Source organism: Rhinolophus hipposideros (assembly GCF_964194185.1).
Source record: "Rhinolophus hipposideros genome assembly, chromosome: 14".
In the NCBI taxonomy this organism is placed as follows: Eukaryota; Metazoa; Chordata; class Mammalia; order Chiroptera; family Rhinolophidae; genus Rhinolophus; species Rhinolophus hipposideros.
In genome coordinates, this window is record NC_138060.1 from 7,407,579 (window position 1) to 7,422,612 (window position 15,034).

The 15,034-nt window shown below is 37.3% G+C and overlaps 1 protein-coding gene across 1 annotated transcript; it reads right to left on the bottom strand.

Moving 5' to 3' along the window:
* Positions 1–2,144: 2,144 nt before the first annotated feature.
* On the bottom strand, positions 2,145–13,917 carry KBTBD8 (kelch repeat and BTB domain containing 8). The gene is made up of 4 exons (XM_081071818.1): positions 13,845–13,917; positions 13,021–13,231; positions 8,542–9,656; positions 2,145–5,432 (listed from the first exon to the last, which is right to left on the bottom strand). Exons 1-4 carry the CDS (start codon positions 13,858–13,860, stop codon positions 4,969–4,971), a joined length of 1,806 nt encoding a protein of 601 aa, XP_080927944.1. The 5' UTR covers positions 13,861–13,917; the 3' UTR covers positions 2,145–4,968.
* Between the last annotated feature and the right edge of the window lie 1,117 nt (positions 13,918–15,034).

The following is a 15,034-nucleotide window of genomic DNA, read 5'->3' on the forward strand; positions in this document are numbered from 1 at the left end:
AATAACTAGCAGGTGTCATTTACAGCTTTCCTCTGAAGAGTTAGAGATCGTAGACCACTTTTTAATTTTTGTATTTGCAAATAATTTTTCAATAACAAACACAGGCATACAACCAAGATTTTAAAATGGCAAGTCATTGTCAGTTCACTCAAACTCAAAATAACTGCCCCGTCATGCACCGCTTAGTAATAGGGATACTTTCTGAAAAATGTGCGGTTGTGGGAACATCATGGAAGGCACTGACACAAGCCTTGATGGTACAGCCTGCTACACACCCAGGCTCTATTGTGTAGCCTGTGTCTCCTCAGCTCCAAGCCTGCACAGCATGTTACTGTACAGAACATGAGATTGTCAGGCACAAAATTATATAATCAACAGACATGGGAAAACTGAGCTGAATGAGGCTGCTGCCAGTGTATTGGCACACTGTTTTACAGCACACTTGTTTTATAGTAGAAAGAGTACACTCTAAAATAATGACACATAGTATAGCAAATACATAAACCAGTAACATAATCGTTAAGCACTACCAAGTATGATATACTGTACATAATTGTATGTGCTATACTTTTTTTTATACGACTGGCACCACAGGTTTGTTTACACCAACATCACCACAATCGTGTAATGTGTTATGCTGTGACGTTATGATGGTTATGACATCACCAGGCAATAGGGATTTTTTAGCTTCACTATAATCTTATGGGACCACCACTGTACATGCAATCTATTGTTGACCAAAACGTCATTATATGGTGCATGACAATAGTCTAAATCAGTATTTCTCCAGCCTTTTTCTTCAACTTATGTGAGGAACAGAACTCAAGACAGTAGTACATTAGCACAATGATGGTGGGGTGCAAGTGGGTTGACAAAGTATTTTCTTACCTCTCTACTCCCTCATTGAGAATCAATCACAGTTACAAACTACAGTAGGTATTTTGAATAATAGTGTTGGGGAAAAGGTTGGCTCAGAAAGGCAATCACTAAACACAAGATAGAGTGTTTACCTTTTCTATCAGTTTTGTTTGGCACTCATGTGGCATGTAGGAACTAGGTTGAGGTAAAACTGGAACTCTTTGTTCTCATCCCAGGTGAGCACCTCATTAGTTAGATGTTTGACAATTCCCTTGGTCTTTGTGTTTCCTGTCTGATAAAATAGAGATGATAGTACCGATCCTACCACTTCTCAGGGTGCTTTAAGACAATTGAAAATCCATTTCTTTTTACAGACGTTTAGTGAGTGCCTAGTATGTCCTAGACATTGACCTGAGGTGCATAATGAATAAAACGAATCCCTAGCCTTCCCAGAGCATACATCTCAATGATGGAAGGTATATGAAAAACAAAGCAAGAAAAACCATGGGTAGGGGTGGGGGTTGAGCTGGAAGGAAGATGTTCTATTTTACATAAGGTGGTCAGGGAAGGGTTCTCTGGGTTTATAACAAAGACTTGAATAAAGTGAGCTGTCAGGGCTTTCTTGGCTAAAGACTTGGCAGAGGCCAAGGCCCTGATGTTGAAGAGACCTTGCATGTTTGAGGAACAGCAGTGTGGCTGGCATAGTGAGCTGGGGGAATGGCAACGAGGTCCAGAGGTGGGGTTGGGAAGCAAAGATCACATAAAAAAGGAGTTTGGCTCTCATTAAAGGCAGATCGGGGAAGCCTTTGAAGGGTTTGAGCAGAAGGGACATAATCCGACTTGTTTTAATAGGATCACTCTGGCTACTGCGTGAATAGGATACGTGATAAAAGGGAGACTAGGCAATGCACTCAGGCAGACAAGGTAGGTTAGTTTAGACTGGGGTGATGGGGTGCAAGCAGTAACTGGTCAGAGTCTGCACATATTTTGAAGTAAGAGGGAATAGGATTTTCTGATGGATTAGATATGAAATGTGAGAGAGAGGAGTGGAATAAAGAGTGAAGGCCAGAATAAATGAAACAAAGTAGTTACGATGTAAATGAGTTTGCTTTAGAATTTAAAGAGCATTATATAAGGTGCTATTAACTAGTTCATTTGGTACCTGATGCCAAATATATGACGTATTAAAATCTCATTCCATTTCACCATAACATAAGGTATTTCATGATTTTCACTAAATATTAATTCCGCAAAACTCACTAGTCAAAGGTCAGTTTACAACAATGGAATTTTCAATCAGAAAAGGTTTTATTATAAGAAACAATGCCATCAGGTAAAAATGCAAAGAATTGTGCAATTATGGCAAATTGTTTAAAAATATCTACACATGTGCCCCCAAAGGACTACAGTACGTACTACATACCTGAGTACTGAACATTAAATGACATTTTAAACTGCTTCACATTGGGAATCTGATTCTGTGCAGATCACATCTACTTTTTCTCATGCACCAGTGAGATCAGCTTAACGCTTAAGCATCAACTTTGTAGGAAAACAGAAAATAAAGAAGGAAAATAAAGAATACAACTCAAACTTTCCTATAATATAGTTATACCAAGTCCAGTTTTCAACATGTAAAAAAATATATAGGAAAGTGCTACATACATTCTTCAAATGCAATAAAAAAGTTAAAGTGGAACTGGCATATTTTAGACCTTTATTTTAGTTCTGTGGTACCCATTGTGCCTTTTACTTATATTTTCTCAACATATTATGCAAATGTACCTTAAATATTAAACATATACCCACACATATTACTAATCTTAATTTTCTAGGACTTCTGAAATCATTTTAAAAGTGGCAAAATATCCCAGCTATATAATTTAAACAAATAGTTTTTCATACAAAATTCAATATATATTCTACTCCCATAGAAAATTCTAAACCTTGGCTTTGACACACTATACTTAAATCACACCCTCAACATAAATTGTTGTAGCAAAAGGACCAACTGTTGTGCAGAGCAACAGAATAAATCTACTGTAGAATTAACCACAGTATGTTGTACTCCTATATATCATACGGCACATGTAAATTACTAATTCAATGTTCTATGTCATGTTTTCAAGTAACACATTTTTTTTCTAAATAAATACAGAAGATTGTCAAAAAGCGGCAGGAAATCTTAGATATTCAACAAAACTTTCAAAAATAAATTACATGAACATCTCTTGCAAACATTAGTTATTTTTGTTTTCCCCTCCCCTCTACAATGCAACACTGTAAAGATGCTTCAAAAAACACACAGAAATAGCTCCCAAACAGCATGGAAATGAAGAAAAGAGAAGATAAAGAAAAACTGGTTTTAGTTGGACAAAGTTTATAAAGAGATTATAGACACACTCTCAAGGCCAATAAGAAAACGTATCTAGCTTCCCAAGACTAGATTTTAAAACATTAATTCTATAAATTCTGTCTACTTTGAATTCTTCTTCAGAAAATATTCCCTACTTGTAGAGGTCTAAGACAAGCAGTTTGGAAAGTTTCTGAAAAATGAGGTATGTGATGCAAAGATGCAATGTTTTAAATTTGTTTCACAGTATCACATTAAAATTTGTACAAGAATTTCTAATACAAACCATGCCAGTTTGCTTAAGAAAATCAAAATATTCTAGTTGAGAACAGACTCTGGGCTACACTTATATCCTTTATTAATTATTCTAAGTATGATAAAAAATAAGTTACCAAATATCTACCTTAGGTATTATAAAAGTTGGTTTGTCCTTTATGTGAATATTCTTAACTGATTGTTAGAAATTCATCAGTTAAATCTGAAACATGATTTAGTACCTAGAATGCTATGATTCTACTTACTTACTCTTTTCTTTCTCAGTCACCTTCAGCTAGAACAAGATTTTCAATGTAAAATTATTCATCACTGTTAAGTGCAAAAATGAAAAAAAAAAAAAAATGAGGTTTTAATCGTCGTATGTAACTTAAAAGCCATTAAATTCAACCACTGCAGGAGTTTTATGTTTCTGAAAAACAGAATCTTAAAAGTAGGTGTAAAACTTCACATTATGCTCTGTGCAGAAGAGAAATAAGTTACCTTTCATTGTACCGATAAAAGACTTGATAGGTAGAGGACGGAAAAGGAGGTCAGGCAACAAAATGGCCCGTGTTAGTGCAAACTGAGTATCATGTTCTCACTATTCTAAGACTGACTCCAGTTAGACCAATAACTGGCCATATCTTGCTATCATGTAAGGAGAGAATCTTGTGAAATCACAAGAGTTCAACAGGTATAGTACTATGGCCACAAAACCAACATACCAATTTCAAAGGTAAGCATAGGCTCAGACAATTTACATCTATCTAGATAGACACATGAATTATACTAGCACCAGCCACCTGTGAATTTGAGCCCTTTTCAGGATTTTTTTAAAATGAAACAGTGTTAGCACTTGAAAAAGTCAGCAACAGAAAACTGCTACTTTACAACTTAGCTTAATTTAGTTACATGGGAAATACAAAATAATCAGACTTAAAGTTCTTTCTGAGATGATTTGTTTTTCCTTCAATCTACTCTATTAAAACATTTAAATCTCAATACACTGAAAAACGGTACATAAATATACATATATATTAAGAACGAGGATCTAAGTTAGTGCTTCTCTGTTTGAGAGGTCACAGCTAAAGTCCTAGTGATATTGCCTCAGATTTTTACCCGTATTTAAAATAAAAAGTCACATCAAACTAGTTTGGAAGTCTCTAACCAATAATACCCTAACTGCTCTTATAAGACTGCATAGTTATTAATTCATCTGGTATCTCAGCGACTATTTATCACAAAATTCTAGAATGAAAATGATTGCTTTTATACCAGAAAACAATGCTGACAATTGCACTTTGTTACCTTTAGCTTACTGAAATGAAAATATCACAAATATGAAAAGAAATCCCTCCCTACACTGTAATCTTTAAGAGCACCCACTGGCATGTACAAACTCCCTCAGCTTTCCTAAATACTGACAGTACTTCTTTTGTCACTGAAAGACTAGGTTTCCCCAAGCACAAGATGTCAGTGAGCTCACTAAGGCCTGCTACTCATTAAAGTACTTTCTGAAGACACTGAGGATAGAGTTTAGCAACAGCACATTCAAAATGCCGGCCGAGGTCCCAGAGGCGATCTGGGGTCTCATACACTTTCATCCACTGGTCAGCGATGTCATCATATTGGTAAAGGGAATTTTTTCTGCTGGTTCTGAAGACATGTTCTTCAACAGTCACTTGAGTAGCTCGAACAAATAAATGGAGTTTATTCTGGAAAAGTACCAGTTTAAGGTACGGATTTATGGACTCATCACATGGAAAGTCCTTCTTACGAGTCCATTTATTTAGCTCAATGTCATAGGCTTCTACAGTAAACATACGCTGATGATTTCCACAGGTTCCAGCTATGTAGTAGATAGAGTCTTTGTATACAGCTGCTAAGCCCTGGATTCTAGGCACAGTCATAGGGGTTAAAAAACCCCAGTAGTCTTTTTGAGGCTCATAGAAGAGGAAAAATTCTCCTAAAAAAAAAGAAAAGAAAAAAAATGAGTATGTACATTTACATGACTATTCAGTTGTATGTTGAAGACTAAACAACATAATTTTCCAAATATTTCACTTTCTAAAATATTTCTTTTATAATCTCCAAAGATACATTAATTATAAAATAGCTTAAAAGTTCTTTATTCCATGGCACTACATAACACCTAAGATTACAATCGAGCAGACCGGGGGTGTTCATACTGGGGAGGGGTGAGGGGGGCTACTCTGGCTTGATGGCAGAATAACAGTGAAGAGCTTGGTTCCATTTATTCTATCCAATTGTGTATTTCAGAAAATTTATTTTACCCAGCATTATTACTAAAAAAGCATTATTACTAATGGTTAGCCAGTGAGATCAAAATATGTATATAGCTTCATCATGAATAAGCCACTATACATTTATGTGCTAATTATTTAATTAGAAGATAGTACATGGAATAGTTCAGATTTGTGTCTATAGGCCACATATATGTTTACTTTAGTGTTGCCATAATGCAAAGACAAATATTCAAGAGGTGAAAACATCACTTTAATAAGATAGGAAACACGCATGGTTTACAGAGTTGACTTTGAATGAGTTTCAATTCTATTTTGAAAATAAAAGGGTGTGCTGAGTCAGACTACCGATATAAAAATGTCTGAAAGAATTAGTGAAGATTTACAAAGGTTTGACTAATTATAACATTTGTATAAAATCCTTGATATAAAACTCTGAAGACTTTTTGAACAGATTAAATGATCCTCCAATAGCCACAGAGAGTACAACATAAGCTTCTGACTCTTCATGTCAAGTTTATTTATATAACAAAGCTTTGTTTAGATTAGAAATACCTACTTCTAAATTGAGCTTCTCCTTGAAAACTGTTTTGAACTACGTCTACTCTTATCTACAAATTTAACTGCCTACTTGTGATACTGTAATTTCAATTTTTCTTAAAAGAGCTTGTTAAACTCCCAGCTTTTGCTTGTACAACACCTGCCATTAACTGACTAACCTGTAACAGGATCCTTAGTAAAGAAGATAGAAGTTAAAAACTTTCTAATGTGTACTATCTCTCGACAAATTTCTTATAGAAAGATGACACATTAAAAACAAAAGTTGGTTTTTTAAATCTAAAATCCTCTTTAATAAATTAAAAGCCCCCGGAGAATATAATCAATAACGTTGTAAAGATTTTGTAGGGTACCTGATGGACACTTGTCTTATTAGGGAGTCCACTTCAGGAACGGTGTAGATGCCTGACCACTGCACTGTACACCTGAGGCTGAAGCTGAATAACAATGAATGTCAACTATAATTTTATATATAGTCACAGGATGTGGAGTACAGCGTAGGGAATAGAGCCAATGGAATTGTAATGGCCGTATGCGATGTCAGAGAGGTAGTAGGTTGGGGGAAGGAGTGTTATCACTTTGTGAGGGGTGTAAATGTCTAACTGTTATATAGTTTTGTACGCCTGAAACTGAAAAAAAAAAAAGCCCTCAGAGTGCCCTTCTACCATGTGAGGACACAGCAAGAAGGCTAGGAACCAGGAAGAGGGGCCCTCTCCTAACCATGCTGGACCATGCTGGCATCTTTAACTTTCCAGCCTCCAGAACTGTGAGAAATAAATTTCAGTTGTTCATATGCCAAAAGAAAAAGAAAAAAAAGAAAACCCTCAGAACCTCGGATTCCTCTTATATAAAATACAATCTTGGATTAAACAATGTTCATTCCAGCCCTGAAATTCTATTAATTCAGTGCTACTTTGCTTTAGTATTATATTAATACACAAGTTTTACATACCTTCTAATTGGAAGCCTTATAATTAATTCTATGTCTATCAACTAATTGATTAGCCAGTAAGACCAAAATATATGTAAGAGGGCTTCCTCATATTGGATGATACAACCTATCCAACCATACTCGATAGATCATACCTCCATTCTTACAGTCCATTGGTTGGCAAGACCAACAAACCTAAATTATGCTCATGCTTCTGTACAAGTAAAATAAGGCACTAGAGAGTACTACTTCTAGAGAATTGACTTTATACTGAACTTTAAACATATGGGTTCAGGCTTTTCTAGAAAATTTTAAATGAAAAAAATACTAGAGCAAAAAACATAGAGAAAACAATGGATAAGAGCTAAAAACTCGTGTGTCTACATAGAAGTTGCCCCTTTCTTCTTGTTTTATTAAAATAATAGGTGAGGAAAACATTAATAAATAAGCAATTAAGAAACACAAAAGAGGAATGAGGATGTTGATTTATCATCACTGCATTCAACATTCAAACAACTAAAATGTATAAAAAGCCAAACAAAGGAAAACATTAGTTATCTCACATAAAGAACCTTGGAACAAATGTGTTACTTACTCTCACCCAGTCACTTTTTCTACTTCTATTGTATCATCTTTGCCAGAGTACTGGTCTTCAATAACTTTTCAAAAATCTTTTAAAAAGCTAAGTATATTAATAGTCCCTCTTATCTTATAAAAGTAAGAAAAAGGTGACATCTCAGTTTTTCAGCGAAAAAAATTGAAAACAAGTATTATGGAAGGCAACATAAACTGCAGTAAAATTAAAATCTGAAGATGAATTTCAAACTCTTTTAATTAAGTTTTGTAACCTTCACAATCATAAGGCTTATACAAAACACTTTGGTAATTGATTAGTATAAGTTAACTCTTTGTTCTTTTTTTTCATTTAAACTACTCCTTAAATTCCATAAAAAATTAGTTGTTACATCAAAAAAAGTCATATATCAACCTTGCTTTCTTGTTTAAAGTCTTAAAACCAGCTCTGAAATAGTTCTTCGAAAATGCCAAACTATTACTTATTAAAGAATGCTTTCAAAAATCCTTATTCCACATGTCAAAACACAGTAAGAACATAAACTTACAGGATCATTTTAGTAACTTAAAAATACCTGCCTTTTTTGATTCAAAAGTGTATTTTCTTTATAGGCCCTTTAAAGAACAGACTATTCCAACAAAATTTATAAGAGAGCCAGAGGTTTGCCTCAATTTACAGGTACAGATACATTTCAGTATAAGTAGACCACAATTGGACCTGCTACCCTCATGAAGAACCTGGCACCTACCCTGTAAAACATAGATCTTCTCCTTGTACTCCACAGCATTATGGAACTCCATTGCAACAGGCATTGCGCAAACAGTCGTCCAACAGTTTTCTCTGCTGTCATAGCACTCCACAGATTTTAGGGAGTTTCTCCCATCACCCTCATAAACACGACCTCCAATTGCATACATCTTTCCACAGCAATACACTAATTTGCAGCCTATTCTGGCTCGAAGCAAGGATGGTTTAGATAGCCACCTGTTGGTGGAATGATCATACATCCAGAAATCATTTTCAGCCTTATGGTCGATGGACACCTCACTGCTGCTGGGCCTGTACCCTCCTGCAATGTAAATGTCATTATCTGGCGATATAAGAATACCTACTTCTCTTAGATCATTTGGTGGTTTACATAACTTAAACACTCTTCCTGTAACTATATCTAGACAAGGCACTGTTTGCTTCTTTCCTGAGTGTTTGTGGGCAGCATCGAAACATATGATCATTTCAGATGCAGTCATTCCAAGTCTCTGTGTACAGCCATTAGTGTTGGGTGGTCCCTTCTCTACATAGCTTTTGGCTATAGCCTGTGCAAACTGAGGGGGGATTTTCTCTATAAAGGTATCTTCCATCAGAGGAAAACGTATGCATTTGGCAAAAATTTCTGGAAGGTGCACTTCTCTTTCATTCTGTTCATGTTCAAACCACCTTATGATGCTTTCATAAACATGCTCTTCTCGGTCTACATTTAAATCATCACTGTCTAGTATACTTATCAGTTGGTCTTTTGTCAACTGGAGAAACTCTTGTTCTTTGGTGACACACAGAAACTTTTTACGAATGTATTCTTTCGATCGATCTCCGAGTTCCTGATGACCATAATGATCAGCAAAGATGAAGACACCAATAGAATTCTGTGGGTCCAAATGACTAATCATGTACTTAGCGCATTGGTCTTGGATGGAAGGAATCTGGAAGATGCTAGCAGCCGTGAACAAGGCTTGAACGTTGGCCTCTGTCAGAACAACTCTGGAGGTGTAAGCATAGTTCAGCACTAAATCCATCGATTCAGCCTCAACACCGACTATTCGAACTTCTTTTTGAGTACTTTCTGTAAGGCCACTAGTGAACATGGATCTAGGAAAAAAAGAGTGGTCAATACAATTTGTGCACTACAAATAAAAATACGGTGGTAAGTTCTTAAAGGTATAAATTTACCACAAAGATAATGTTTTAAAAATATAGGGTGTTAATGTGATACATTAGCATACAGAGACTGTCTAATAAAACTTTTCATGTCCCAGTGGAAATTTACAAGGCAACTCATGCCCAAAATATATCTTTGAAATTTTCATCTTAGAAAAACAAAATGTTCTTCATAAGTTCTTATTCTCTACCTACTCCTTTCTAAAACTATCTCTTCAATGTTTCTTTAATCATTATGAAGAATATAAAGAACATCATTTCACTTATCCTTGGACATTTTGAAAACCTTTGCTGAAAGAAATATACTTAATTTTCTCAAAGTTACCAAGTTTTACTATTTATATCTCTATGAATAAAGATTATGCTAGGCAGAATATAATGCCTACTTCTAAAACCAGTTTAGGAACTGAACTGATTCTTTGGAGATAATGGTTTTTATTACAAATCCCAAACTTTTGCCTTTGGGGCCAAGCTTTTTTGTTGTTGTTGTTGAATACCTGTGCATTTACGGGTCTTACTTAGCCAAAACATTAAATAGCCAAAAACCTAGCTCTTTATTTAAGTATTAGTCATTTACAAACATTATTTGCCTTTCTTTTCCCTCCCTTAAGGTTTCTTCGAAAGCTGCTCTTAAAAATATCAAAATCAAATCAAAAGGTCTTTAAAAATCTTTTTGAGAAAAGAGCTGTGTGTGGTGGGATGCTTATTAGATGTTTGTTGAAGAAATTGTTCTAACATTGGTGATAAAGTTGGTTATACAGATCCAGACCTCTATTTTATTTTTAAGTGTTATGTTATGAAAATATCTTTATATGGGACGATTTCCATCAATTACATGAATTTAAAAATGCAATATGAGAAATAATGGAGGTATACAAGGTATCACAAGGACCCAGCTTGCTACCTGGGTTAACCATCTTTGAGTCCTATTTTTACTTCTACAATGTAAATTTTAAGTTTAATATCACATAGGCTGCTTTTGATGACTGAAAACTAGATGTTCCAATGTATGAGCTGGTTTTTAATTCACGTACTGTAAATCTCAGCTATACAGTTACCAACGAAAAGGAAAATAAAGCCCTTCATTAGGCAGAGATTAACTCCCAAAGGAGATTACCACACATCCCTTTATCATGGGAACTACTACTGACTTGAATAGGTTGGTCTCACACACTGCAGTGTGACATTTGATGAGTTCTCCTCTGTTCTAGTAGGTTCTTTACGTAAACTCTATATAAAGTGGGAGCACATCCTCACACAAAAATCTGAGCAGAGAAAAGTTTGTAATCACACAAATTTTAATCTGACAAGTCACTGGCATCATGAGACAATCATGCCAGATTCCAAGCTATTCTAATCCTTCCACCAGTGATGCAAGACTTAGAAAATATTGTTATACCTTTCTAGATCTCACATGGGGAGCAGCACTGGGCCAAAAAGCTTCTGTACAAAAACCTCTAGTAAGACATACAAACCAGTCCTTACGTTTCTAGCCAAATATCTTCATTTGAATTCATGTATCCGATGCTTAGAAACTTTCCTAAGCATTTCCTTAACTTCTTGGAAATTAAAATCTTTTATAGCATATTTTCTTTTAAAGTGTCTTGTGATGGTCTAGGTCTTCAAAACTAATTTTAATTAAGTATGACACCAAAATGATATAAGAGCATAACATTTCAGTAATATACAGACATTCTTACTTCAAAGTCTAAATGTTTTCTGTATGGTTTTTTTGTTTGTTTACTATTCAAATCTAATGTAATAAAAACTTCTGAAAGGCAAATTTAAAGAGGACCCACTCTCATTCCTTAAAAGTCATATAGTGACAAAGAAGCCTGGCACTGGAATCAAATCCAGCCTCTGCCCCTTACTAATAGGTGATTTAGATAGGCCACTTAACCTCTCTGAGCCTCAGGATTTTTTTCATATGAAAAATGGCAATAACTGTGCAGAGACAGAATTGTAAAGGTTATATAAAGCAATATATATAAAGTAAACTTATCCAACAGCTTGATAAGTAGTTAATTATAACATATATTTAAATGCATAAATGACCTAACCATATCTAATGGACAGTCTGGATAAGTGAATCTCACCAGCAGTTTCCATTACCAGGTCAAACTTTATACCTTCTGTGTACTGTATGAGTTTCTTCTTTTTTCTTTCCAGCTCACTCTCTTGTGATGGTTAATACTTAATAGTCTAATGACCTACCCTAGGCAAGTCTAAACGGTTAAATCACAAGTATCTGACTGAAGTGACTATATTTAACCCAGTATTCTGAGAAAGAGGAACTAGAAACTACTGTTTGGAATACTATACTGCTATATGCCCTATAAAGGTAAGCACCTTCAAAAGGAAAAAGCACACTTAGAGTGTGATTGAGAAAATTATTTCTTGTCATGCATGCACCATTATTGAACATTGAAAGGCTTTACAAAGTGAGCACTTGAAACAAAAGAATTTAGGCTCAAGCAGGAAACTGCGTTTATCACTGATCTTTTCTTAGAGTATGAAATTATTTTTTAGACTCAAGTTTTGAAAATTTACTTTTCAAAGTTTTGTGATATACAAAGACGTGTATAAATGAAAATGAAAAATTAGCTTAAAAATACTTCTGGAAATCTTGGAAAAAATCACTAGCCTGGGGTATAAAATACATAGAAACTATATTTATATGTCACTGCTTTTACCCCCATTCTCACCCCCCGACACACACACACCCATGGTATTAAAACAACCTATTAAGATGATTTGTTTTCAAAAGAACAGGCTATCATGTTTTAAACTCTAAAGGAGTTACACGCACTACAGAAATATGCACCATGGATAAAATTTTGTAACAAATTCTAGACCAGCACTGTCCAATAAAACATTCAGTGATAGAAATGCTCTATATCTGGGCTGTTTATATGGCTCCTGAGCACATTAAATGTGGTCAGTGTGCCTGAGGAACTGAATTTTTAATTTTGTTTAATTGTAAATAAAGTTTAAAAGGCCGCATGTGGCTAGTGGCTGCTATATTGGGCAATGCAATTCTAGATTTTCTGGTCATTTACGGAAACAAAGAAGCAAAACAATATTCACTAACTTAAAAAACCACCACCTGAATTCTAAAAGAATCCAACAAGTCAAAAACAAGAGTTTAAAAAACAGGGCCTGTGACCTATTTTAGGAAACAAACTCATTGGTTTCATTTCATTGTAGCACCTCAGTGTGGTAATGAAATGGCCAATGCTGAAGGAGAAAGGGAACTTGATGCGGTTATCAACAGAAGTTTCTACCATTATCATACCTGAAATAAGGGCTGATTGCAGCAAGAACGTTTCTATGACAGGAGAATGTCTGCCCGTGGTCCACTTCCACTACAATATCTGTCAACTGTCCTTCGTCGTACATTGTTTTGAGTTGCTTAAGAATACTGCAAGCATGGAAGGGGTCCATGGCATCGTTGGCTGTGTCTGAAGATGGAATCCCATCCGGTGTTGGGGAAGACTTATTTAAATCTAGGAGGAGAAAATCGTACAACCACAATAAGTTCGGAACCAGTTACGGCGTCGCGGGCTTTTTTTTTTTTTTTTTTTTTTTTTGCTTTGTTTGCTTGGCTTGTAGTTTGTCCCCCCCCGTACAAAAATACGTGTGTGTGCATACACCACCCAATGGGACCGAGAGGTAGGACCTGGGAGAAAGCGAGCTGCGTTGCAAGTTCAAACACCAGCCGGCTGCTGCTCCCGGAGCCAGGCGAGCCCGATGCCCCGTGCTCGCGGAGGGACCGTGCGCACAGAACAGGCGAGGTGTCTGTGGCGACTGTGCCGAGAGCCGGAACATCCCAGCCGAGCGGAGGGCAGGAGCCTCACGAGGGACGCTCAATGGATGGCGGCCGCCAGTACCCATTCAACCCGAAAGGGTCGGAACGGCGGCGGGTACCCGGCCTCCCCATCCCTGTCCGGCCGGACCGCCCACCGCCTTCCACGCCATCCATCCTCCCTCCCCTTATCCCTCTTCACCTCTCCATCCTTTCTTCCGGCTCCGCATCTCCACCTCCACAGCTCCCAGCCTGAGCCTGTCCCCCGGCCCACCTCCCCCGCAACACACCTCCCTAGCCACGATACGACCCACCTGCCGACGCGGCCATTTCTCCACGGGGCCCCGGCTCCAGCTATTTAAAGAGGAAATGTCATTTCGCTTCTCTCTCTCCCGGGTTCCGGCTCTTCTAAGCTTCCCTTAGCCAATGGGGTGGCCTAGGCATCCGGCTCCACCCCTAGCCTTCCGTATTCCTGGCGCTGATTGGTCACAACGTGCGCAAGGCACCTCGGGAAATGTAGTTTTATTGCCTTCTCTCCCGCGTGGTCCGGGTCGGGCGGAGGCTCAAGTCTGGTATTCCTATTGGCTGGTTCTGGCGGAGGTGGAGAGTGGGGAGCCTGCCAGCCTGTGTCCATGGAGCGCGCAGTGCCTGTCGGGAGAGGTAGTCTTCTGGCGAAAGAGAGCTGTCATTCTGAGAGGCTAGGGTAGGGAAAGCTCCTGAAGTGCAAATTTCCCCATTTTAGGCCTTCCTCAGGCCCCCGGCTTATTTATTTATTTATTTTTTGAATCTTGCTTGTAATTCCCTAAACCTCCTGCCAATGACTAGTTTCCGGTATGAAAGCAGGCTATGAAACAAAAAAACAAAAAAACTTGGAAATGGAGAAGAGGGCTGTTGTCCAAAACTGCGAAGGAAATCTGACACCCCACCCTGAAGAAAAATATCAGGAGGCCCAAAAGCAACCCATCTTTGATGAATCACCTGTGACACCGAATTGAAATAGCATCGCCTTGGCCGAGTGCTTCGGTTTCCACGGATTGACTTGGTCTGGTTGCAAGGGCTGCTTGGGATCTTAACCCCCAGTCATGCCTTGCTTTTCTCAAGCACTCAGAGAACACCTGTTTCACTTGTAAGAGCACGGGAACCTCACAGAGGGATTCAAGATGCTTTCCTTCACGCTCCTGTGCAATGGAGGAGTTAAGAGAGTAAATACAAGTCTGGGGTTTCCTTTGGAGAAATTTGGGAGAGTGCCTTGAGCCTGGAGCCAGGGACGATTACTGAATCCCTGGCTCTTTACTTACCAAACGCGGGACCTTACATAAGACCCTTTAATTCCTGAGCACCTGGCTCCTTTACCTGTACCATGTCAATAGTAATTCCTATTTTTAATGTCTCATAGGCTGCAAGCCTTACGAAAGAAAGCAGAAATTTTACTGTTAACATGTTTTCATTTACTTCTCTCGTGTTGCTGGTATCTAACAAAGTGCCTGGCACATTATAGATACTT